Here is a 27,189-nt window from a genome sequence, read left to right on the forward strand (position 1 = left end):
CAGAGCCTGGGTCAGCTGAGTCGGGCTCTCAGGGCTCAGGCTGCGGGACCAAAAATTGTAGCGTAGCTGCTGGAGCCTGTGGTCTAAGACCCACTCTCTTTGCAGTGAACATGTACACTGCGACTTTATGGCCTCATAGCCTGAGCCCTTGAGCCTGAGACAGCTGATCCGGACCAACCCTGGCAGTGCCATGGGTCTTTTAGTGAAGCATATATGTACCCTCTAAGTGACTGGTTGAAATCCAGCATTACAGAACATCAGAATGTAAGAATGGACATACTGGGTCAGACCAAAGGTCCATCTAGCCCAGTATCCTTTCTTCCAACAGTGGCCAATGCCAGGTGCTTCAGAGGGAATGAACAGAACAGGACAATTATCAAGTGAGCCATCCCATGTCATCCAGGCCCAGCATCTGGCAATCAGAGGCTAGGGACACCCAGAGCATGGGGTTGCATCTCTAACCATTTTGGCTAATAGATCTATCCTCCATGAACTTATCTAATTCTTTTTTGAGCTCAGTTATACTTTTGGCCCACACAACATCCCCTGGCAATGAGTTCCACAGGTTGACTGACTCTGCTTTGTGTGAAGAAGGACTTCCTTTTGTTTGTTTATGAACCTGCTGCCTATTAATTTCATTGGGTGACTCCTGGTTCTTGTGCTACATGAAGGGATAAATAACACTTCCTTATTCACTTCCCCCCCACCATTCATGACTTTATAGATCTCTGTTATTTGTTGTCTCTTTTCCAGGCTGAACAGTCCCCGTCTTTTTAATCTCTCCTTATATGTCAGCTGTTTCATAGCCTTAGTCATTTTTGTTTCCCTTCTCTGTACCTTTTTTATTTCTAATACATCTTTTTTTGAGATGGGGCGCTCGCAGTATTCAAGGTGTGGGCGTACCATGGATTTATATAGTGGTATTATGGTATTTTCGGTTTTATTATTTATCCCTTTCCTAATGGTTCCTAACATTCTGTTAGCTTTTTTGACTGCCTCTGCACATTGAGCAGATGTTCTATATGACCCCAAGATCTCTTTCTTGAGTGATAACAGTTAACTTAGGCTGCATTATTTGTATGTATAGTGGGGATTCTATTTTTCCAATGTGCATTACTTTGCATTTATCAACATTTAATTTCATCTGCCATTTTGTTGCCCACTCACCCAGTTTTGTGAGGTCCCTTTGTAACTTCATAGTCTGCTTTGGACTTAACTGTCTTGAGTTGTTTTGTACAATCTGCAAACTTTTCCATCTCACTCTTTAGCCTTTTTTCCAGATCATTTATCAATACGTTGACCAGTTCTAGTCCCAGTACAGATCCCTGGGAGTCACTGCTATTTATCTCTTTCTGAAAAATGACTATTTATTTCTATCCTTTGTTTTCCTTTCTTTTAACCAGTTACTGATCTATGAGAGGACCTTCCCTCTTATCCCATAACTGCTTACTTTGCTTAAAAACCTTTGGTGAAGAACCTTGTCAAAGGCTTTCTGAAAGTCCAAGCTTGATATATTCACTGGATCACCCTTGTCCACATGTTTGTTTACCCCCATCTCATGGATTTGAATACATTGCTGAGGCATGATTTCCCTTTACAAGAGCCATGTTGACTCTTCCCCAGCAAATCATGTTCATCTGTGTCTGATAATTCTGTTCTTTACTATAGTTTCAACCAATTTGCCTGGAACTGAAGTTAGGTTTACCAGCCTGTAATTGCCAGGATTGCCTCTGGAGCCTTTTTAAAAATTGGCATCACATTAGCTATCTTCCAGCCATCTAGTACAGAAGCTGATTTAAGTGATATGTTACATACCAGTTAGTAGTTCCGCAACTTCCTATTTGAGTTCCTTCAGAATTCTTGGGTGAATGCCATCTGGTCCTGGTGACTAATTGCTGCTTAATTTAAAAATTTGTTCCAAAACCTCCTTTATTGATACCTCAGTGTGGGCAATTCCTCAGATTTGTCACCTAAAAGGAATGGCTCAGGTGTGGGATTCTCTTTCACATCCTCTGCAGTGAAGATCAATGCAAAGAGCTCATTTAGCTTCTCCACAATGGCCTTGTCTTCAGCTTCAAAGGAAGTTGAGAGCCTGTTTCCTTATTATCATTAGTAATCATGTTTGTTACAGCAGTGCCCAAGGGCAAAAGAATGGGGCCTCATCGTGCTAGGTGTTGCACAGACACAAAGTGGTAGATGTCTTTGTCCCGAAGAGTTGACAATCTTAACAAACCAGATACACCCAGGGTGTGGGAAGGGGTAGATCACACCAGCGGAGTGAACCAGTGGAATGGTGGCAAAACATTTTTGGTTTTTGGAGGATTTAGTTAGGAGGGGACCAACTACACAAACAGAAAAGAGAAGTGAGAGGGGACACAGAAGAGAGGCTGAGGGGGACAGGGCAGGGGAGAAGAGAGTAAGAGGGACAGGTGTGGAATGAAACTGAGGTGAGTTTACTGTGGGGACGGGGAGGGTTGGAGCAAGCAGCCAATTGGAGAAAGTCCTGTCAAAATTATAGAAAACCAAACTCTTTCCTCATTTCCTGTGTCCTGAAGGACAGCTCCAGAAAGGAGGGGCACGAGGCATGTGTGAAGGATGCTACCAGGCTGGGATGGGTAAAAACTGGTGATCTTCACTACTTGTTTATTTTGCGCCTAGAACGGGGAACTACAGAACTGAACCAAGACAAAGCACATCCGCTGAGTTCAGGTTGGGAATCCAGACCTGGATCCCAGCCGCAGTGCCATGCAGCTGGAGTAACAGATGAGGTGGGAGTTTTATTTAACTCAGTCAACATCAGTTGAGCATAGTTATTCCAATAATTAGAAGGCAAGCCAGTTTGGCTGGTGGCACAGGGTGGTACCCAGGAGCAAGATCCCAATTCAAGTCTGGCCAGCAAACTTTTGTAGTTTGGACCAAGAGGGCCTAAATTCACAGGGACTATTATGATCATCTAAATCGGGTCTCTTACATAACCTAGGCCAGAGAACCTCACCCAACCTCATGTCAGGGATGAATATGGCACCACTTTCTATTGCTCTCAAGTGACTGCTAAATGGATGGTTTATTTACAAACACTGGCCCAGATTCTGTCATAGCGATGCTGCACTGGCATCTCCTTACCCTGGGAGTGCCCTGTGGGCCAGCAGGCTGGGAGGTGAGGGGTGTAAAGCTGCTCCAATAGTTCTTAAGAGACCCAAGCTTGCTCCTACACAGAGAGAATGCAGAAGAGCTCTATCCAGAGCAGACCCTAGAACTGAGCTTTTAAATGTTGTTTTAATTTTAAATGACAAATGGATCTAGATTTATTATTATTAATCTGCACTGAGATTTATTGCTACTTATGATTATTTCAGGTAGGGCTGGTCAAAATATTTCCATCAAAACTGGTTTTTAATGGAGAATTGGATTTTCAACTAAATGAGGTTGAATGTCCACACTGCATTGTAAACTTGTGTTTACAATTGCTGGACCTGGGTCTCACAGCCATGCTAACACTTCCATACTGCACTACACAGACTTTCTGACTTGACCTGCATCCACACTGCAAAATGACAGGGCTTGGATCCGAGTCACGGTGGGATTCCGGCTCTGACCCATCCCCTAGCAAGGTCTTGAGTGCTGGCTGACCTGAGTCAGACTGATTTTGTGTGAACGGAAGGGGGCTTAGGCTTAAACCTTAGTCAAAGCCTTGTCTTAGTGTAGATGTTCCCTAGCTGGGCAGCCAAACATTGTGGTGGTGCACAAATATTAGTGACCTCTTCTGAAAATTTAGGCCGATTTGTACAAAGCATATTTATCTCTGACTGTAGGTTTTAATAGTTGTAGAAGCATCAAGTACTTCTGTCCAAAGACACTATACGACATAATAAAAGCCCCTTTGATACCTGAAGCCTTCACGTAAATGAAAAACCAATAACCCACAACTGACATGCTCGTCAGTTCCAAGGCTTGCAGGGCCTAATGTGCCCATCCAGTCTGGCTTCCAGCATAACCCAGGCAAAGAATCTCTCCCAGCCATTTCTGCATTCAGCCCTATAACTACTGTCTGAGTTATAGCAGATTAACCCAGTCCTGCAACCCAAGAAAACAGATGAGTTTTGTAATCCCTGAAGGTCAACAGATCTGGAGGCGTGAAGTGAGTTGCAAGATTGTGAATTCCTTGCAGAAAATATCTCTGTTTGTTAAACCCGGGGCCTGCTAGCTCGGTTGCCTTTGCTGGTCGTAGCTGTAGAGGTATCCCATGGGGAGAGAACGGAATTTTCAATGGGAAGATCCTAAGCCATTTCGGGCTTTCTGAGTCAAAACCAAAATCCTAAACTACATTGCCAGTCAGAAGCCAGTGCTGACCTTAAAGCCCTAGTATATGGCCTAACTGTGATGCATGGCATACCAAGAGTGCAACCACAGCCTGCATCTGCATTGACTTTATGAGCAGAGCCGAGCAAATACCTGATTTTTCAATTCAGGGGTTGAATTAAAAAATCTGGAAAAAAACCCACATTTTGAGTTGAAGGATTTTTCATTTAATTTTGGGTTGTTTTGGGGTTTGTTGGTTTTTTTCACTTTTTCACTCAGTTAAATTTCAAAACAAATGGCCATTTTGAAACAAAAACTCAAAACGGTTCATTTCAAAGTAGTCAAAATGAAATGTTTCAGGGTGAAAAGTTGAACTGTTTTGTTTTGAAATTGCCAAAAATAAGCTATTTTAATATCTTCAAATTCTTTCCCCTTTTTTTTTCAGCCAAAACAATTTGCCAGATTAGATCCAATTTTTTGAATAGTTTTGTTGCCTCAAAAACGCATTTTTTGGCAAATATATTATTCACCTAAAAAAATGTGCACTGCTCTATTTATGAGGGTTCTTAAATTGTAACTCCATGAAAAACAACTTGGATTGGGGTCATCTAGTTGTGACAAAGGCCAGGGTGACTGTAGCAAGCACCATATGCCAGAGGAAAGGCTGCATCCTTCAATAAAATCATGTCTCCCCCCAACAAGAGGCTTCTGCTGTTGCCAGGACAAGAGACCAGAATTCAACAGTTCTCTGCGCACCAGCAGGAGTCACCAGTGAAGGTGGAGAGAGACAACCTCACAGGCTTCACTTCCCAGCCAAAGGAAGTGAAAAAAAGGTTGGGTCGTAAATGTTTGGATCAGCCACATGTAACCTCTAAATCCCATGTAAATGGGAAATGTATTTAAACTTTCAATAACCTGGTTGATAAAGAAGCAAAGTTCTATCGTGGATCAGATGTTGTCTAAAAGAAAGAAAACAAAGTGAAGACAAAAACAGACCATTCCTGTAGTGCATAAGGGAGCATCCTTTTAACTAGTATGGGAGCCCTCTGGTGGTGCTCACTTTGTTCTGTCTTTCGGAAGCTCCTAGGAACCAGCCAGAGCAGCTATGTGTATGTAGCTTGGCCTTGTCTTTGCATGTTCAGTGGACATAGTTATTTGGCACTAGAGCTGAGTGAATAACGTTTTTTTTCCGGTTCACTGGAAATTCTGAAAAATTGAAAAACAATTGTTTTGTGACAAACCAAAACCAACATTTTTCAAATTTTTTTTGGTGGATCAAAAAGTTGAAAAGTTTTCATTGCAGGTTGAACTAAACGTTTTGTTTCATTTCAATTTTGAGATTTTAAAATGGGTTTTAATTGTTAAATTATGATATTTCCTTAATTTTAAGTAAAGTTTGTTTCTGTCTGAAAAATTGAAATATTTTGTTTAGAAAATATCAAAATGAAATGCTTCATTTTAAATATATTTTTGAAGTATTTTTAACTGAAACAATTTGGCAAAATCTACATGAATTTGCTAAATATTTTGGTGTCACTGAATCTGCATTTTTTTAACTGAACAAATGTTTAAGATCAGTTGTGCCTGGAGGAGGGTTCTCAATGTTGTTGTTGGTTGTGTAAAGCACAAAAGACACAATTCCCAACATTGCTCTAGCTTAACTATGGAGGTGTCGGAAGAGTCTGTGGGTGGAAAGTGTGGTTTAAAATATTTAGTAGATATCTGGAAAGGGGGCTAAGCAGGAAGGGAGCAAAATTTGCAGAATCCTGTGAGGAAAATCAGTGAGACCTAACCCAGCAAGGTGAATGGGCAATACCCTGGCAGAGAGAATTCAGCGATGATAAAGGCAAAGTAATGGACATTAGAAGGAGCAATTTCAAATACTGATACACCTTACAGTTCATTGTAACTGTGCCAGCTCAGAAAAAGTCCTTGGGTCCATTATAGACAGCTTAGTGAATACCTCTGCTCAAAGTGCAGCTGTGTTCAAAAAAGCAAACAAGATTTTCAGATGTAGTAGGACAGGATGGAGAATATTACAGAGACTGTTCTGATGCCTTTGTATAAACTAGTGTGGCTGCCCCATCTGGATACTGTGTGCAGTGCTGGGTCAATTAGTCTCCTGTGGGATATTGCAGAATTAGGGCAGGTCTACACATAAAACATGGCAGCGCTGTAGCTCTTCAGTGATGATGCTACTGTGCTTACAGGAGAGCTCCTGCTGGCGTAGTTAATCCACCTCTGTGAGATTTGGTGGCTGTTTCAATGGGAAAGGTCCTCCCATTGACATAGCACAGTCTACACCAGGATTAGGGTGCGGATTTTCACATCCCTGAGCGACTTAGTTATAATGATGTAAATTTATAGTGTAGACCTGGCCTTAGAGAGGATCAATAAAGGGTGATGAGAATGATCAAGGGCCTGGAAATTATCTTCTATGAAGAGAGTTTGAAAAGACTGGGAGGGTGGTTCCTTTAGTGAGGAGATAAGGAGGTAAGAGGACACATGATAAAAGCCAGTACTGAGTGATCTAGAGAAGGGAGATTGGTCACTTCTGTTCTCCCTGTCTCATAACAAAAGAACAAGAGTACGTTCAATGAAATTGAAAGTGAGAAATTCAAAATTGAACAAATACTTATTCATACAATGTGTAATTAGCCTGTGGAACTCACTGTCACCATCTATCACCAAAGTCAAAAGCTTAGCAAGTTTCAAAGAAGAACTGGGCTTTTATAAAGATAATGAAAACATCAGCAGTTACTTCAGATTGGGGCACAATATGTAAGAGAATTAAATCTGCATCAGCCATTCTCTAAGTGCCTTGGGTAAGAAACACATTTCCTCTGTGTTTTGTCCACACCAAGCCCCAGGAACTAACCCACAGTTTAGGAGCATACAAATTGCCAGACAGAATCAGACCCAAGGTCCATCTTGCCTAGTCCAAGCTCCAGGTACTTCAGGGGAAGGAATAAAAAACCCCACAGTAACAGATGTGGGGTAATCTGCCCACTATGCTAGAGTTCATCCTGGTCTCTGATAGCAAAAGTTTGGCTTAATTCCTGTGGCAGTGAGTTCCACAGACTAATCATATGTGGTGTGAAAAAGTATTTCTTTTGATCAGTTTTGAAAATTCCACCTTGCAGTTTCCTATGTTACAGGATGGGAAGAACAGATGTGACCAATTTCCCTTCTCTAACCTGGTCAGAATTTTATAAATTAAGAGTCCCGTAACTTTCACCATCAGGGTTGCCTCAGGATTCAAGCCCAGCCCTCTGACACTACAGTGAAAGCCAGACCCCCAAGACAACCATTTTACTAGGCTGCTTGCTTCTCTCATTTTCAGTTAATGCAGAGATGACTCTTATGCCAGGAGCGCATTCCCTGTTGCACAGAGACAGGGAACAGGCCAATGTATTCCTTCCATCTCGGTTACACCGTAGGCCCTGCCGTTAAAGGGTCACCACTTTGGTGCTTTAACTGTATTTATGTTTTAAAACTTTCTTTTCAAAGACCCAGAGCCTTGACAGCTCAATGAGAGAGGAGCCAGTGGAGCTGGAGGAGAAATCCCACAGAGCAGGTAACCATTCCATTATATCAGCACAAACGTGTTCATCTGTCCTTGGCCCAAAGCTCTTTGATATCATCCTTGATGATCCAGAAGGAAATACAAAATCACTGCTGATGTCATTCACAGATGACACAATCAGTGGGTAGTGAATAGTGTTGGAAGCAGAGCAGATACACAGAGCATTCGGGATCAGCTGGGCCCATGGGAACATGCATTTTAATACAACCCAGGGGCAAGGTCCAGGAACCAAGAACAGAGGCCAAACTTGCCAAGTGGGGGCTGTATCCTTGAAAGCAGGGGCTCTGCCTGGGAAGGGCAGAAGGGGGTCCTGTGGAAACCTGCTGAACAAGAGATCCCTGTGCGATGCTGTGCATAAGGTGGCAAGGCGATCCCTCGATATAGAAGCAGTGGGATATCGAGGAGGAGCAGAGAGGCGGTGCTACTTCTGTATATAGCATTAAAGAGATTGTTACTGGAGACTGTGGCAGGTCTACACTACAAACGTACAGCACTGATACAGCTGGGCTGTTGTAGCGCTTCTGGTGAAGACACACTAAGTGACGGGAGAGAGCCCTCCCATGTGCTTCATAACTCCACCTCCGCGAGAGGTGATAGCTATGCTGGTGGCTCTCCTGCTGACATGGCACTCACTGTCTACACCGGTGCTTAGGTCGGTATAACTACATCGCTCCGGGGTGTGGATTATACATACCCCTAAGCAACCTGGTTATACTGAAGTAATTTTGTAGTGTAGACCAGGGCTGTGTTCAGTTCTGGTGTCCACACTGATGGTGACCAATTGTTAAGGGTTCAGAAAAAAGCTGCAAGAACGATTTGAGGTCTGGAAACAACCTTGTAGTGAGAGACTCAGAAGCTCAATCTATTTAGTTCATCCCAGAGAAGGTTAAGAGATGACTTGATCTCATGATTTACAAATGCCTACCTGGGAAGGAGATTTCTGGTAGTGGAGAGCTCTTTAATCTAGTAGACCTAGGCAGAACATGACCCCGTGGCTGGGTGGTGAAGCTAGAAGAATACAGCTTGAAAATAAGAGGCCAGTGTTTAACAGGGAGGGGAATCATTGGAACAACTCACCTAGGGAACATGGTGGATTCTCCATCGCTTGGAGTCTGCTCCCTGCTGGTGTTCAGATTTGTGAATCTATGATTTAAAAATCTGCCCAGTTTTCCCCTAAAGTCTGTTGAGCTGAAACATTTCTCCTTGGGGGCACAAGAAGCTGTCACTGTGTGTGGAGTCTCACCAACACGCAACTGCAGCCTGGTTCTTCCAAGGACATCTATGAATGTAGAGCCTAGTAACTGGTGCCCATACGGAGGGGATCTCTGCTTACAAGGCAAGGCAGCTGGTCTCCAGTGGCCTCAGGCATGGTGCAGGGAGGTATCTAGATCACGCCATGTGCCAAGAGATTTAGCTCTAACAGCTCCTTTCCAGCTCTTCTCTTGGGGATGCCCCCCTTGATGGAGCTAAGGGATCTGTTCTTCCAAACCATCCCTTTCTCTCAGTGACTCCTGCTCTGTTCGTCTGCTCCCCAGATGAACTTTAGCTTTAGCTGAGAATATGAACAAAATATTTTAATGGGACTTTTTTTCTTCAATTTTACCATAATGAAAGAAAACTTTATCTGCTGCAAATGTGACAGCCAACACATTGGGGATTTAACTGGGGCCCTCCAGAGCTAAAAGCACATGCTGCTACAGCTTGAGCTACACAGCTAACTGTGCCTGAATGGGGTTACAACAGGCCCATATCCTCTGTGGATCGGGCACAAATGGGGACCTGTCTTTCACACTCGCCAGTGGATTACCCACTAGCTAAAGAAATGAAGTTGGGTGAAGGGCAACAGGACGACTGAAGCAGCAGATGTCAAATGCATTCTACTGACCGCATGCGAGCTAAGGTGTAACAAAATATTTTGAGGCACTTCGACCTGTTGCCAGGCCCCATTTTTGTAATGAACACGCAACTTGTCAGCTGTAAATTTGAAGTTTCTTTCCTTTGTTTTAAGCATATGAAACTTCTCCTCACCCTTTGCAAGTTTAACTGAAAGCTCTTTATAAAAATTGCAGATCGCAAGGGAAACGAAGAGACCTCAACATCGGAGAGGTTTGTTGCATTGTTCAGAAATGGATGTTGTGAAGCAGACTCAGGGCAAATAAGAGTGTAAAAGAAGCCGATTTTGCTTGAAAATCAAGGAAGCTTGAGACCTGAGAGTTAAGTACTGCATAGCGAGCTCTCGCTGTGCTGCTATTGTTACTTGAGCCAGCTTTGATCGAACCCTAACCCTCGCTATATCAAAACTAGCTTGGGGACACCTACAAAAGCTGCAATTGCATTTCCTGACTGCAGTGTAGGCATAGCCTCTCTGTCTTCCTTTTGAGCAGCACCCAGCACAATGGGACCCTGACCCCTAGCTGAGGCATCTCAATGCTACCACCATATAAATGTTCACTCATAATATTCATAATTGAGTCATTTGTGAAAGAATATGAAGTAGGAGCAGAGAGGGGCATTGCGTGTGGCATTGGTGAAACCTTTACTGGATCCCGTGTCCAGTTCTGGTGTCCACACCTCAAACAGGATGCTGCCAAATTTTTAAGGTTTCAGAGAAGAGCAACAAGAACAATTCAGGATCTGGAAAACCTGCCTTGGAGTGAGAGACTGAAGCAGCTCAATCCATTCAGTTAAGAAGGTTAAGAGGGGATGTGATCCTGGTCCATAAGCACTGATATGGGAATGAGATTTCTGAGAGCAGAGGGGTCTTTAACCTCCAGACAAAGGCAGAGCCAGACCCACTGGCTAGGAGTTGAAGGGAGACAAATTCAGACTGCAGTAAGGAGACCATGTTCAACAAGGAGGGGAGTTAACCCTTGCAATGGCTCCCTAAGGGGTGGTGTGGCTTCTCCATTACTGGGAATGTGTCAGTGGAGATGGGGCATCTCCACTCCAGCTCAGGCAGGAGTTTTTGGGCCAGAGGCAGGAATCATTGTGGGAGATTACATGGGCCAGGATGGATGCATTCTCTGTCCTTAAACTTTTGAATAGTTTTGGTAGCATGTGTAGGAGAGCCTTGATTTAACCCACAGAAATGTTATGGGGGCACCAAGAGCCAATCTACAATTAAGCTGTGTTCACTTTTTGAGTTAAAGTAGAGCTTCAGGGCCTGATTGCCCATGGCCTTGCCCCTTGTGTACTCATTTACCACTATGTACACTGAGTGCAGAATAGGTAGGACATGCTCCCATGCCCATCAGCTAGGCTTTTCCACCTGCTTTGCACTCTCACAAGAAGACAGAATGAAAAGACTCAGGTTGCTTACCTTGGAAAGGAGACCTGGAAGAGGGGCATGGTGAAAGTATATAATATACATATACAGAGAAAGGTTTATTCTCCCAGATGGGGAACCGAGCCACAGGGTATTATTAATTATTACAGCTGTATGTAGGGACCAACCAAAGTTGGGCTCCATTGTGCTACACAGATAGAGACAGGCCCTGCCCCAAAGGGCTCATAATTTAAGTAGATAGGACAGGGGAGGAGTTGAGATGCCATGTACAGCAGAGAGATCATTGGCAAATGTCACGTTAGGGTCACGTTCTTTTGTTTGGGGTAGGTTTTGTTAGGAAGTGATTACTTAGAAGGCTAAGGGGGCAAGGGGCGGGCAGGGGCAGATGGAATCTCTTGCCAAAGATTATGCAAGATCTGTACCCAGGTCCCCTAAGTCCCTCTTCCCTGCCTTAACTCCAAATCATCTCTCCTCTCTTTTGGGCAGAGTTGGGGAGAGTGGAGGGGTCTAGATGCTGAGGGTTTTCATGCCTGGGGAGCTGTGTGGAAGATGGCACAGAGATTATCTTATGCCATTTTAATTTTTTCTAGCATTTTATTGGAAAATCCATATTTTACAAACACAAGATGCGCAGTGGAGGACATGATGACTCTGGAGTTTGTTGTCGTATGGTCTAAAAATTTTGTGTTTGATGAAAAGCTTGACAAGATTGTTGTTGCAACCTACAAGGGTCCCAGGAGATACGAAGAAATTGCTAGGATGAAAAAAAGGTAAAACGATGCCAGAGCTGGATTACACTGACGGGTCATTCGATCTTTTTTGGTGCGGGGAAGAATGTGATAATGAGACACATTTCAGGCAGCAGGTGGGGAAATCCCACAGGTAAAGTCACCACTGGCCTGTAGAAACCAACATGCACTGGGAATGTTACTCCATTACTCAGGAGAAACAGTCATGATGAAATGCAAGGGCAGAATCAAATGTCCACCACCACAGCTCCATTTGGCACCCCTCTACGTGGAGACATTGGCAACTGTCACCTCTCTGTTCCCCCACTCCTAGGAGCAGTCCTGGGGTGGCTTGACCCCTGGAACAACTTAGGGCAGCTCTAACTTGTATGGACTGGAACAACCAGCCTGGGATTGCTGGGGAGCAAAATGACCTGCCACACCCCCTTTCATGTCCACTATGGGTAGGTGCAGGAGTCAAAATGGAGTGGCACAGAGCCAGTTATGACAGCTAGTAATTTCCCTGCAGCAGGGGTAGAGGTGTATCCATCTCCTGTGAGCCATGGGAGGATTGTAAGAGCTAACACACTGGGGATTGAACCAGGGACCCTCCGGAATGAAAAGCCTAAGCTGCTACAGCTTGAACTAACACCTCATAGCCAGTGGCTGCAGCAGACTTGTTTCCTGTGTGGATTGGCACAGAGGGGACACTAACACTCGCTCACCAGCAGGTTATACAGCAGGAAGGAGATGGGGGCTGAGAATTTGGCCTCTACATAATCCACTGATCTGAGGCCAACATTTTCCAAAATGGCCCTGCAGCGCAAATGCCTCAGTTGCTGTGGGGTGGGCTTAGCCTGAGGCCTGTAGACCCTGATATTCAGAGGGGCTGCAACCCACAGCCTTAATTACAATCAGTGGGGGCTGCAGAGGCTCATACCCTGCCCTGTAAATCAGGCCCAAGGTGTCTCATGTCACTTCCCCCAAAAATGAGACGCTCAAAATCAGAGGCTGCATCTGATAACTTTAGCTTGGGGGGGTTAATCAAGGTCACATGTCAGATGCGCCAGGAAAGCCAGACTCCGGGACATACTGATGCCTAGAGAGCAGTTGTTGCAACTACATAGGAGTGAGGTGGGTTATCCATCACTGGGCATCTGTTAACGGAGATGGGATTTCTCTTTCTTAAACCTTTGCTTTAGCTCACCCAGAAGTTTTTGGGCTGGAGGCAGGAATCACTGGGGGAGATTCTCTGGCCTGGGTTAAGCAGGAAGCCAGGCTGATAGGCACAATGGGCCCTGCTGGCCTTGACATCTATGAATTTGTGTGGCTAGAATTTACTTTAACAGCTTGACCCCTAAGCACTATATCTCTTGGCCACATTGCACCCGGTTGATAAGGAAGGTTTTGGCAAAAATGCCAAATGTCCACCTCCAATGTGAGAGGGAGACCACACGAAAAAGAAATAGCAGCAGCAGCAGCTGGAGAAAGGCAGAATTAAAAAAGGAGGAATAAAGGAATTACCCATGTTACTCTAAACACCACCAGGCTTGGCATAAAACTGGCCTGGGGATCAGGGATTCTCTCAGAGCAGTCATCCACATGGCATACAGTGCGGACTGGGCCTTAATGTTTGTCACAAGGTTTCAAACACAGTGAAATCTGAACATCTGAATGTTCTTTTGCTTATTCCATTTTCTAATGGGTGAGGACCTGGTTTGGGGGGACAGATCTTCTTTCTCCTAAGTTCTTGTCTGACATGTTTCCTCTCCGAGTGCACTCTGATCACCAGTTCCTTCAGCCCGCTCTGCCTTTTCTGCTTCCCTGTGTGTGTTACGTTAGGCAGTGGTTGTCACGAGGTAACACACTTTAGTTCAGTTCGAGCAACTTTTGCATGGAGAGCAGAACTTAGGTGCCTGTAAGAATCTGGCCCTAACGATGCAGACAGGCACCCAGTGGGATTTTGAAAATCTGCATCGTCAGGTGCCTAAATACCTGTAAGAGTCTGCCCCTGAGTCCTTCAGTTCAAGTGGTAGAGGCTTATGGTCTGAGTGCTGAACATTCCAGATACAAACCCTGCACTCAGCCCATGATGGTGCATATCCAAAGAAGCCCATTAAAGTTACTGGAGTAATGGAGTAATACTAGTTTAACAGAGAGAACAATCAGGCTCGTTGTATATGTGCCTTTATCATTATCAAGTTGATTGAATTAGGCCTCAATCTTGCAGTATCACCATTACCAAGCTTTAAAGAATCAAAAACCTGTTGGAATTGTTGTTTATGCAGGGTGTTACCACGATACTAATTTAACCATAAATTCCTTTATTAAATCCAAATGCCACCTATATGATTCCTCTAAACATGCCTTAAAAGCCTAAATAATAAGAAATGTACTATATCCAAACAGTAACTAAACATTTATGAACATTTGATCAAGATACTTACAAATGGACTAGGCCCAGTGGTGTTTAGATCCATATTGATCAGCTCCAGCTTGGTCAGGCAGGTGTTAGCAATGAGCGCGTCAAGAGTTTTACTTTTTATACTTTAACAAACAAGTGATGTCATTGGCCATTAGCCGATCTTAGCTAAGGCCAGATGAAGCAGTTTTATTATAATATGTAAAACAAACTTATGTAGCCAATTATTTATTGCATCTGGTATCCAGAAAACCATGTTTTATTTCTCTTACTTCAACCCAAACCTTAAATAGGATAACACTGGTATTTTGAAGGCTCACTGCAATTTTAACATAACAACTCTTCTTTCTCACAATCTTTTTGGACACATACTTTGGGCCCATTGCTTATGCTAATATCCCAACTCAATTTAAAACCATAGTTCCCACAAGCCCCCCCATCTTGAAATTGGCTTAAAATCATGAGATTTTTTTAAAATGTTAAATCTGCAGTTTCTGTTTGCTTCCTGGTGCCACAGCATTTAGTATCAGCATTGTCATGCTTTTCTCAGCAACTGTGAGGGCTAGAAGCTTATGTTAAAAAAGAAAAGAAAGCTGAGGTTCTCAGCTAATAAATAATCAGAAAGTCCTCAAAAATCATGAGATTGGCTTAAAATTTATGAGATTTTTACAAAATAAATGCCATGGGTTCATTCTATTTATCCTCTGGTTTCTGAGCCTTTACAAGGGTCTTGGTCACATTTGCAAGCTTTTCTGAGTAGTCATGAGGGCTAGAATCTTACTTTTTGTTTTAATGAGAGCTGAGATTCTCAGCTTGCAATAATATTCTGAGGGCTGGTAACTCTGGTCTTGTTGCACTGACCTCATTGCAGAATCGATGCCTTATTGAGGTTTGATCATGATCCCACTGAGGGCAAGGGGAGTCAACTGGAGCTCTTTATGATTTAAAATAAACAGCCAACATTTCTGTTTTGTTTTAATTTCCTAGTTTCAGGAATAACTATGGGATGCTTATGGTATGTGAAGCAAAAGTTCCTGTTTCTTGTGTACAAAGCGGACAACCCATCTATTATAAATATGGGGTTAATATATAATATATTTACTTTTATTTATTTGATTTAAAATAAACTCTTCATGATTTAAAATAAACAACCAACTCTTCTGTTTTGTTTTACTTTCCTAGTTTCAAGAATAACTATGTAGGCCAAGCAAAATTTCTATTTCGGGTCTACAAAATGGACAACACATCTATTATAAATATGGAGTTATTGACACTCACAGTAGTAAAAGACCAATTCGGTTAGAGCATATTTATAAAACAGCTCAAAAAAATGAAAAGGCTGAGTTCCATCGAGTTCTAATTGTGCCCGATTCAGGCATCAAAGCAGGAGGTAAGAATCACATTTTGCACTGCGATAAATGATGATGACTGGAGCTCTCAGGTGCTTCTACAATATAAATAATTAGAGATGGTTGGAAAATGAGGCTTTTGTCTCAAGGAAAAAATGATTTTTTATTTTATATAAGCTGAAATCTGAAAAATTTGGGGTTGTCAGCCATAACAGTTTAGTTTTCAGGGTTTGGGTTTTCCAATGAAAATAAAAAAAACAAGGGAAATAAGACATTTTCAGTGCAATTTTTTGTTTGGTTGACAACCCAATTTCACATCAAAAATAAATTTAGGCGGAAACATTTCCAAACAGCCCAATAAGTAATGAATATTTTGGTTTGGGGAGAAAGTACCTTGAAGAGATTCCAGGGGCACGTGGGATATGCCCAATCCTTTGTGTTAGGTTTTTTTCCCCTAAAAAATATATTCTTTAGGCAGTGGTTCTGGAATGTTTTTTACTGTGTGTGCGTGGGGGGGGGGGGGTGAAAGCCAGTAATCCTCCCACCAAACTTTTTACCTTACCCCCTTACTCCTGTCCTTGCCCCCCAGAGCTGCTGCCAGGAGCAGAGCCATGGCTCTGGGGGGGGGGATGAGAACAGGGGTGAGGGGGCCAAGGCTGGGACCCTGCATGTGGTGCCAGCAACAGCTGGGACCCTGTGTTTGGACTTCAGGTGTGGGGCCATGAACAGAGTTCTGGGCATGGGGTCAGTGGCAGCCAGGAGCTGAGCCTCTGGGCGCAGGGTCAGGAGCAGAGGGATTCCAGGTGTGGGGCCAGGAGAAGAGCCCTGCATACTGAGTCGGCAGTGCTGGGACCCTGGACGTGGAGTGGTGGGTGGGATCTGCACAAAAACTGGCGGTGCTGTGGTACCCCCTCCCCGTTCACACACCCATAGTTCCCATGCGTATGTCTTTAGGAATTATTTTGGGGCAGCTCTCTGGTCTGTATTGGACAGAAAGTCAGACTAGATGATCACAGTGCTCCCTTTTGGCCTTGGAATCCATGAATCTACACACCTTCCTGAGCTGTAGCTTACTCCCTCCTTTGTGTTAGTCCTATAATGCGAGCTGGGACATGGGAAGGAGATGGAACTATGGCCTGGCCATCTTCTCTAGACTCAAGTCCTGTTGTGCTATCCACATTTCCAGTTCTGGTGTCTGTGTTTCCAAAAGGATTTTGACCAATTGGAGAGGGCACAGAGAAGAGCTATGAGAACATTTCAAAGTCTGGGAATACCTGCCTTAGCATGAGAGATTTTATTTATCCAAGAGAAGATTAAGAGAGGACATGATCCTGATCTACAGGCACCTACGTGGGGGAGAGTTTTCTGAGAGGAGAGGGCAGTTTAACCTCACAAACAAAGGCAGACCTAAGTCCATTGGCTGGAACGTCATGGGAGACCATTGCAGTCTGGGAATAAGGGGACAGTGTTTACCAGGAAAGAGAAATAGCCATTGCAACAGCTCATATATGATGGGATGGATTCTGCATCACTGAGAATCTGTCAGTGGAGATGGGGTGTCTCTTTCTCAAAGTTCTGCGCTAGCTCAGCCAGGAGTTACTGGGCTGGAGGCAGGACTCGCTGGGGGAGATTCTCTGGCATGGGTTAGGCAGGAGGGTGGCCTAGATAGGCACAATGGGCCTTGCTGGCCTTAGAATCGATGAATCTATTAAATGAATGGTGCAAACAGCACTATAAAATATCAAATGAAAACATTAACTCTGACAGATTGTGGACTGTTACCTCCCACAATCTGCCCCCCTGCAAGTTTGAAGGTTTACAGGCATTTATTTGAAGGTTTACAATGTTTATTTCTCATTAGGAGTGTGGACCCAATTTGATGACATCTGTCAGTCTCCAGAAGAGTCCTGGTTAGACGCTTTACCAATAAGAAAGTCCAAAGAGAATGATAGCAAGTCTATTCTGCAGTTCCTGGAAAATGAGCTATACCAAGAACTTTTTCACCGAAAGGACTTCGGTGATGTGGAAAGGAAGCTTGACTGCTACCGGGAGTGCTTCAAAACCAGGAGCATTGGAGATGCAGAGGAAAAAAAAATTTAGGAAACTGACTTTGACGAGAGAAAGGTAAGTGAGCAGTGCCCACATCTCATGGCAGCTCCACAATGGCTGGAAAGGCCTCCACTGAACCTTTCTGGAGATAGCTCTCTACCTGCGCATGGCGCATTGACAATCATCAGAGAATCATTAAAAGCTGGGAGTTGTATATATACTGCTCTTTCCTTCTCTAGCCTTGAGCCCTGATGCAAAGATCACTGGAGTTATGGGAGTCTTTCCATTGACTTTGTGGGCTTTGGATGAGATCCTAACAGCCCAGTCTAGCTCCTATTGAAATTGAAGGATTTCCATCTGCTTTAATGGGAGCTGGACTGGACTGCCACTGGGATCATCTCTACCAGATTGGGACCTGATGGGGGCTGGAGATGTGTCATGGCATTTTTTTAAATAAAAAATCACAGAGCAGTCATGGTAAATTTAATAAAATTCACAGGTTTAGTGTTTGCTCCATGAATTTGGATAAATGATGCCCTGACAATTGAGGGGGCATTGAACACCTATAGCAGCCCTCTCTGCTACAGCACTGCAACCCTAATCTCAGCTTAGTGAGGAAGGAAATATGAGCCTGTCCTACACTCATAGACTCATAGATACTAAGGTCAGAAGGGACCATTCTGATCATCTAGTCCGACCTCCTGCACAGTGCAGGCCACAGAATCTCACCCACCCACTCCTACGAAAAACCTCACCTATGTCTGAGCTATTGAAGTCCTCAAATCATGGTTTAAAGACTTCAAGGAGCAGAGAAGCCTCCCTCAAGTGACCCGTGCCCCATGCTACAGAGGAAGGTGAAAAACCTCCAGGGCCTCTCCAATCTGCCCTGGAGGAAAATTCCTTCCCGACCCTAAATATGGCGATCAGCTAAACCCTGAGCATATAGGCAAGATTCACCAGCCAGATACTACAGAAAATTCTTTCCTGGGTAACTCAGATCCCATCCATCTAATATCCCATCTCAGGGGATTAGTCCTATTTACCCTGAATATTTAAAGATCAATTACTTACCAAAATCACATTATCCCATCATACCATCTCCTCCATAAGCTTATCGAGTAGAATCTTAAAACCAGATAGATCTTTTGCCCCCACTGCTTCCCTTGGAAGGCTATTTCAAAACTTCACTCCTCTGATGGTTAGAAACCTTCGTCTGATTTCAAGTCTAAACTTCCTGGTGGCCGGTTTATACCCATTTGTTCTTGTGTCCACATTGGTGCTGAGCTGAAATAATTCCTCTCCCTCTCCTGTATTTATCCCTCTGATATATTTATAGAGAGCAATCATATCTCCCCTCAACCTTCTTTTAGTTAGGCTAAACAAGCCAAGCTCCTTAAGTCTCCTTTCATAAGACAAGTTTTCCATTCCTCGGATCATCCTAGTAGCCCTTCTCTGTACCTGCTCCAGTTTGAATTCATCCTTTTTAAACATGGGAGACCAGAACTGCACACAGTATTCTAGGTGAGGTCTCACCAGTGCCTTTTATAATGGTACTAAAACCTCCTTATCCCTACTGGAAATGCCTCTCCTGATGCATCCCAAAACCGCATTAGCTTTTTTCACAGCCATATCACATTGGCAGCTCATAGTCATCCTATGATCAACCAATACTCCAAGGTCCTTCTCCTCTTCTCTTCTCACTCAGCCAAGGCAGCTCCTGTGTGACTGGGCCTAGCTCCCCACTCTGGATGTTTTGAGCTAGTGCATTCAGGGTGGCAGGTTTGTAGAATTTTTGGTGGTGCCTAGAACGGGTCCAAGTCCCGCCTCCCCGCCCCAAGGCTCTGGGAGGAGTTTGGGTATAGAAGTGGGTTTGGGGTGCAGGCTCTGGGAGAGAGTTGAGTGCAGGGTGTGGGCTCTAGGCTTCGGCAGGGCATTGGGGTGCAGGCTCTGGGCTGGGGCAAGGGATTGGGGTGTGGGCTCTGCGAGTGAGTTTGGGTGCAGGAGCAGGGTGCATGAGGGGTATGGCACTTACCTGGGGCAGCTCTGTAATTGACCCACCCTCCCCCCTCGCAGCAGCTCCTAGGCGGGGAGGGTCAGGGGGTCTCTGCACGCTGTTGCCCACAGGCACCATCCCCGCAGCTCCCATTGGCTGCAGGGGCACTTGGGGTGGGGGCAGTACGCAGACACACACACACTGCCCAAGGGCCGCAGCCACCCAGAGCGGAGTGGGTGGGCAGGAAGCCGCTTTAGCTTTGCTACTCTGCCAGTGGTGGCAGCGAAAATCACCCGGGGGCAGCAGGTGGGGCCGGGGGAGGCACACAGGGGCGGCAGCAGGCAGGGCTAGGGGAGAGACCCGGACCTGAACTTTGGTGGAGCGGGTCCTGTGCTCTAAATATTGGTGGAGCACAGGCACCACCGGCCCATACAACTCGCTGCCCGTGAGTGCATTTGGTTGCAGCACTATTTGCACAGGTTTGGCTCTGCTGCTTCCCCATCATGTGCTGAGCCAGTGACATACCTTCAGAAAGTTATAGACTAACTGAGAAATCATGGTATCTGTGCCTTTTTCTGCATTGTAACAAACCTGCAGCCCTAATATAAGGGCCTGGGTACTAGACCCTAGGTCTGCAGAGCCTGGGTCAGCTGATATTCCCACAGTACCACTAGGAGGCCATGCAAGGGCACAGCCAGGGAGAGTTGTGGAGAGTAGGTGCCTCAGGACTTACTGCCAACAAGAGCCAGAATGACAGTACCCTGCAGCCCCCTGATTGGCCAAGTGCCCCTGTTAACCCCCGGAGTTGCCCTAGGAATTTGTCTGGGAAACCACACGGATCTTGGCTTGCCGCAATTCCAGACTTTGCTTTGTCTCCTGGTCTGTGACTCCCGCCTGACTTAGACCCTAATTCCTGCCTCACCGTTTTAACCTGGTACTACCTTTGATTTCCAGTCTCCAACCATAACATGGGAGGGAGATTGGGTGCAGGAGGGGACTCCAGGCTGGGGCAGAGGGTTGGGGTGCAGGAAGGGGCATGGGGTGCTGGCTCTGGGAGGGAGGTCAGGGTTGGCACGGGGTACTGGGTGTAGGAGGGGTACAGGGTGCAGGAGGGGGTATGGGGTGCTGTCTCTAGGAGGGGGCTCGGGGCAGGGGCTTGGGGTACAAGAAGGGGTATGAGGGGCTGGCTCTGGGAGGGGTCTCAGGGTAGGGCTTGGGGTGCAGGAGGCATATGGGGTGCTGGCTCCAGGTGAGGGTGCAGGAGGGGCAGCACTTACTTCAGGCAGCCCTGGCCCCACGCCGCTCCTGAAAGGGGCCAACTCACCTTGGGGCCCCTGGGGGGGGCACATGGCTCTGTGTGCTGCTCCTCTCTGCAGGCAGTGCCCCTGCAACTCCCAATGGCCACAGTTCCCCATTCCCAGCCAATGGGAGCCCTGGAGGGGCAGTGCTTGCTGTCAGGAACAGTGCCCCAGGGTTGCAGGGGCGTGATGGCTGCTTCCGGGAGTGGCGTGAGGCCGTGCTTCTGGAGATCGCCGGAGATCATGATCAATAGGGAGCTGAACTTTAGGTCCATGGGATCTGCTGCTGGCTCGCAGGCCTTGCAGTGAAGAACACTGAGCTAGGTTGTTCTCAGTGGTGGCAGATGACAGAACAAGGAGCAATGGGCTCAAGTTGCAGTGGGGGAGGTCTCGGTTGCATATTAGGAAAAACTATTTCACTAGGAGGGTAGTGAAGCACTGGAATGGGTTACCTAGGGAGGTGGTCGAATCTCCTTCTGTAGAGGTTTTTAAGGCCCGGCTTGACAAAACCCTGGCTGGGATGATTTAGTTGGTGTTGGTCCTGCTTTGAGCAGGGGATTGGACTAGATGACCTCCTGCAGTTTCTTCTAACCCTAATCTTCTTCTTCTGTGACTAGTTTCTGGGGGTTTCGAAAACATAGAACACAGTGAGTACTGTCACGTTGTCTGGAATGGGTGAGAACTGTAAGTGATGACCTCAAAGCAGACTATCAGAAAACAGGGCAGAAAACTGGTGGTGTGTCCTACGATTAGATTTCACCAAGCAAGTGACAAATGTGAACTCTTGGATCACTATACCAGTCTTACCATGGAATCACAGACAGTCCCCTTAGACTCTCCAATCTATCTTGCCACCCAGATAACCTACACTTTGTAATAAATGGTCACTTAAACCAAAAATAACATCACATCAGGTTGTTCCCAGTCCCAAGAGACCAGTCACTTACCCCAGATCAATAGATACTTCAGATCTTACACCAAAGACAACGCTGGCAGCTAATTCTGTAGTAAACTAAAAGTTTATTAGCTAAAAAAAGGAAATGAGAGTTATTGAGAGATATAAGCAGGTAAAATAAATGTACAGGTGAGTCACAGTTTGTAATTCCAAATGGTGGCAATGATGTAATAAACTGTCAGTTTCCCAAAAGTCTTTCCGGGTACTCAGACTGTCTCTGGGGATCTCTGCTTTGCATCTGGTTAACTTTCCAATAAGAGTCCAAACAGTCCAGAGATGCAGGATCCTTCCTTGAATCCATATTCATAGCTTCTTCTGACAGAACGCGAGCTGACAGTGTCTATACTCACATGGGCTTTTCCTTTGATGATGGAGAGCGAAGAATCCATTTTGGGTCCTTGATCTCTGATCATCACACACACAGACCACTTGCTTTGAAATTAGCCTTTTTGTTCATTTGCATTCCACAAAGCTTCATTCGCATTTGATTGGTTATTTAGTTATGGGGCATACACAATGCAAATATTTGCTATTATAACAGGACACAGGTAAGTGAAAGCAATGCAAGTAACATTCCACTAGATTTCTTTAAGTTTAAGTTTAAACACCACATACACACTTACACATTTAATACCCACTTTGATCTACTTACACACAAGTGAATTGGCCTGTGGCTCTGGCATGAGCTGGTACCTGGTCAGCCAGGGTTACAGGCACCACTATGGCTCACCAACCATTGAAAGGGATGCAGCCACATTAGATACAACTGCTCCTGTGCCATCTGGGAAAGTGACACCAACTAGCTTTACAGGCAAAGATGCAGTGTAGCATAAGGACCTTTCCACATGCTATAAGCTTCGGTGTGTGGAACAGCACCATATCTGTCCATTGTGTAACACCGTAGCTGTTTTTGAAAAGCACCTATGGTAATAACTGACCATTCCCAGAAAGGAATGTAGCGGTGACATATTTTGTGGTTGTGAAAGCAGGGGTGCTTATGGACAGCTTTGATCTTTTCTTGTGATTTATGCAAACCATCTTTGTCCTTGGTACAGCCACTATCCGTAACTGAGAATTTGAAAATTTCACATTCTCAGACAGTCTTGCTGTCCTAACCTTCTGGATTCAGAGTAGCAGCCGTGTTAGTCTGTATTCGCAAAAAGAAAAGGAGTACCGGTGGCACCTTAGAGACTAACAAATTTATTAGAGCATAAGCTTTCGTGAGCTACAGCTCACTTCATCGGATGCATTTGGTGGAAAAAACAGAGGAGAGATTTATATACACACACACAGAGAACATGAAACAATGGGTTTATCATACACACTGTAAGGAGAGTGATCACTTAAGATAAGCCATCACCAGCAGCAGGGGGGGGAAAGGAGGAAAACCTTTCATGGTGACAAGTAAGGTAGGCTAATTCCAGCAGTTAACAAGAATATCAGAGGAACAGTGGGGGGTGGGGTGGGAGGGAGAAATACCATGGGGAAATAGTTTTACTTTGTGTAATGACTCATCCATTCCCAGTCTCTATTCAAGCCTAAGTTAATTGTATCCAGTTTGCAAATTAATTCCAATTCAGCAGTCTCTCGTTGGAGTCTGTTTTTGAAGCTTTTTTGTTGAAGTATAGCCACTCTAAGATCTATGATCGAGTGACCAGAGAGATTGAAGTGCATTCAATCTGTTTCTGTTTCTGTGATTCCCCTGTTTCTGACACCTTGTGGGAAAGTTTCAAGAATAAGACACTGGCTACTGCAAAGATGTCTTTGGAACAACAAAGAAAAAACAATCTGACTGGTTTGTAGCATCTGAACAGCTGCTGCTCCCACTCATAGAAAAGAAAAAGCAAGCTTGCCTAACTTTACTTCAACAACTATCTAAGTCCAGATCTCTTAAGTTCAAAGAGGGTAAGGCTGCAGTCCAGAAAGCCACTAGAGAATGTGCCCAGGATAGGGTGACCAGATAGCAAGTGTAAAAAATCGGGACGGGGTGGTGGGTAATAAGTGCCTATATAAGAAAAAGCCCCAAAAATCGGGACTGTCCCTATAAAATCGGGACATCTGGTCACCCTAGCCCAGGAGTATTGGCAAGACCTGTGCAAAAAGATTCAGACCTGCTTTGAAAGAGGGGACCTTTGTGGTACCTATGATGGAATCACAGAGGCACTTAGTCCAATTTGTAAAAAGTCTGCAAACCTGAAAGCGAAAGATGGTATCATCCAGACTGACAGGCAAGAACAACTTGACCAATGGACTGAGCATTACAAAGAATGCTACTCAAAGGATGTTATTATATGTGATACTGCCTTAGCTGCCATTTCCCAGCTGCCAACAATGCAGGAGCTGGACCAAACACCAGCTCTCAAAGATGTAGAGAAAGCTATCAAAGAGATTGCGTTTGGGGAAAGTAGCAGGCAATGATTAGATACCTCTAGAGCTCCTAAAGGCAGGGGAGAAAACTTGTGAGTGACATCCACACACTTGGGAAGAAAGCCACATACACCAGGATCTGAAAGATGCAAACATCATTTCTTTATACAAAAATAAACTGCTACTGCAACAACTACTGAAGGATATCTCTGCTTAGCATGGTCAACAAGGTGCTTGCAGGGGTCCTGCTGAAAGGACTCCAAGTTCTTGCGAGAGAGTTCACCCTGAGAGACAGTGTGGATTACAGCTGGATACTCTATGACTGACATGTCCTTCACAATGAGCTTGTTGCAAGAAAAAAGCTGTGAACAATAGGCACCTCTCTATGTAGTGTTCATTGACCTACAAAAGGCCTTTGACATGGTTAGAAGGAATGGCATATATAAGATCCTGTCGAAAATTGGCTGTTCACAGAAAGTGCTCTCCCTATATAAGGAGGTCCATGAGGGAATGAAGGCAACAATCCAGTATGAAATTGAAACATCATCTGAATTTAGCATTGATACTGGCAAGAAGCAAGACTGTGCTTTAGTGCCCACTGGCTTTGGCATCTTCTCTATTCTTCTTAAATATGCTTTTGGAGACAATGCATCTGGTGTAGTAATTGAATCAAGGATTGTTCAACATCAGATGATTTCAGAGCAAAAGGCATGTCACCCGGCTCACTATTCAGGATCTGCTCTTTGCAGATGACGTTGCATTCATCTCTAATTCACCTGATGAACTGCAGATCATGATGAATAAGTTTTCTGACACATGTATCAAGTTCGGCATGATAATCAATATTAAGAAAACAGTTGTCATGTCACAGGGCATCAACATCCCACCTAAAATCTAGGTCAGTAATGCAGCTTTGGAGAGATCACTTCTGCTATCTTGGCTCAACTCAAACCAGCTCACTTAGCCAATTCTTGCATTGAGTTCCCTATCAAGGCTAAGTCTCTGTCACCTTTGGCAAATTTACCTCACATGTCTGGAATAACAAGCTCCTAACCCTGAAGTCTGTTTATCAGGCTTGTGTCTTCAGTACCCTCCTTTACAGCTGTGAAAGCTGGGTCACATAATCCAAGCCGGACTGGAAATTGAACAGCTTCCACCTTTGCTGTCTCAGAAAAATCCTTGGCGTCACTACAGACCAATGGATCACTAACAAAAAGATCCTTGAGAGAACTGGCCTATAGTCTATGCAGATTATACTGGGCACGTGGAGCATATGCCTCAAGATCATCTGTTGAAGGCCGTGCTCTGTGGCCAATTCAAGAATTGCCCATGATGCAGAGGAAGGTCAAATCTCCTCCGATACAGTGACATGGTCAAGCATGGTCTCAAGAAATTCAGCATTCCCACTGACAAATGTGAGAACCCTGTCCACTCGGTCTGGAGAAGCCAGGTCAAGGCTGGTGTAGTCATTGCAGACAGCCATCAGAGAGCCCAGGCTGAGGCCCACAGGTGAGCCAGGAAGAAGAGTGTACTTCAACCTCAATCTAGTGAGTGGATCTATAACCATTGTGGGAAGGTCTGCCACTTACATATTGGGCTCTTCTCCCACATTGCTGTCAAGCATCATTGACTGACTGACATTTCCTTTCATCTGTCAAGATGTTGGATGGCCATTTGTTACTGTTTGGGCTGGAGCCCAGACTCTGAGACCCAGCAAGGTGGGAGGGTCCTGGGTAGGTTGACCTGGGCTCTAAGACTCACTGCCACAGGGTTGTTTTTGGTTTTTATTGCAGTGTAGATATATTCTCACTCTCCCTGCCTCTCCCCAGCTCCGGAGCTGGAAAGGCAGAGAGGTGCGGCACCCATCGTCCCCATCCTCATAACAGGGGAAAGAGTGGTTGGGCTCTCTGTCTCTTCAACAGCCAGACTGGGAGGCTCTTGTCAGTTTCGCTCTCAAGTTCAGTGAAATTGATGAGAACCTTCAAAGGGAAGGTTAGGTGGGTGAGGTAATATATTTATTGGACCACTTTCTGTTGGTGAGAGAGACAAGTTTTCAAGCTCACACAAAGCTCTTCAGGCAGGTAGCAAGGGATCTGGAAAATTCCATGTAGGGTCTCCTGAAATGGAAAATATTCTTGAAATCCCACCCTGTAAACAATTAGGTGACTTTGACTTTTCGTCCTGGTTCAGGATTGATTTTCTTTTCTTTTTTAAATGCAAAATTTTGCAGGAAGAGAGATCCATTTCCCAGCCAGTTGTAATCATGATGGAGAAAAGGGCAGTCAGTTATGATAAATAAAGGAATTCTCGGGCTGCGGCTGCATAAGAACTTTGGTTTTGTGGGTCTGAGTTTATTTTTAGTTAGAAGGGGTTACAAAAAAGATGACATGCTCCAGGACAAATTTCTTAGCTGTCCCATTTAAAAAAAATATTTTGTTAACTGATGAACAGGCTTACGCCCTGATTTTATGGTCCTGATCCAAAGTGCATTGAATCTTCCCATTGGTTCCACTTCCACCCCACCCATGTAGAAGCTCCAGCCACAGGCATGTGAACCTCTTAAATTGCACTTATGTCCTATTTTGAGGAATTAAGTTACAAATAGATCTTCTGCTGGGTCCTTCTGCACAGAGGTGACTTTCAAGCCACATAAAAACCCAACCAAATCTTAACTACTGACAGTATATGATTATCAGAGAGATAAAGTAGGTGAGATAATATCTTGTATTGGAACAACTGGCTACAACAACACTGCAAATAATATACAATCTAGTATATTGTTCAATGTACAATATACTTTTGTACCCCAGGAAAAGTTAATCTTGCGCTTGAAAAACAGCAAAATACAAATCAATGC

At 44.7% G+C, this 27,189-nt stretch overlaps 1 protein-coding gene across 1 annotated transcript in view; it reads left to right on the forward strand.

Annotated features, from left to right (window-relative positions):
* The window catches only part of LOC119856882 (E3 ubiquitin-protein ligase rnf213-alpha-like), a 175,927-nt gene that overhangs the window by 18,744 nt on the left and 129,994 nt on the right, over positions 1-27,189 (forward strand). Inside the window, 8 exon segments of the mRNA XM_043516118.1 lie at positions 2,556-2,799; positions 5,021-5,181; positions 7,810-7,876; positions 9,955-9,991; positions 11,762-11,941; positions 15,309-15,403; positions 15,586-15,711; positions 17,532-17,798. Of these exon segments, the coding sequence (XP_043372053.1) occupies positions 2,556-2,799; positions 5,021-5,181; positions 7,810-7,876; positions 9,955-9,991; positions 11,762-11,941; positions 15,309-15,403; positions 15,586-15,711; positions 17,532-17,798 (1,177 nt within the window).

The sequence above is a fragment of the Dermochelys coriacea genome, chromosome 6 (assembly GCF_009764565.3).
Source record: "Dermochelys coriacea isolate rDerCor1 chromosome 6, rDerCor1.pri.v4, whole genome shotgun sequence".
NCBI classification, from domain to species: Eukaryota; Metazoa; Chordata; order Testudines; family Dermochelyidae; genus Dermochelys; species Dermochelys coriacea.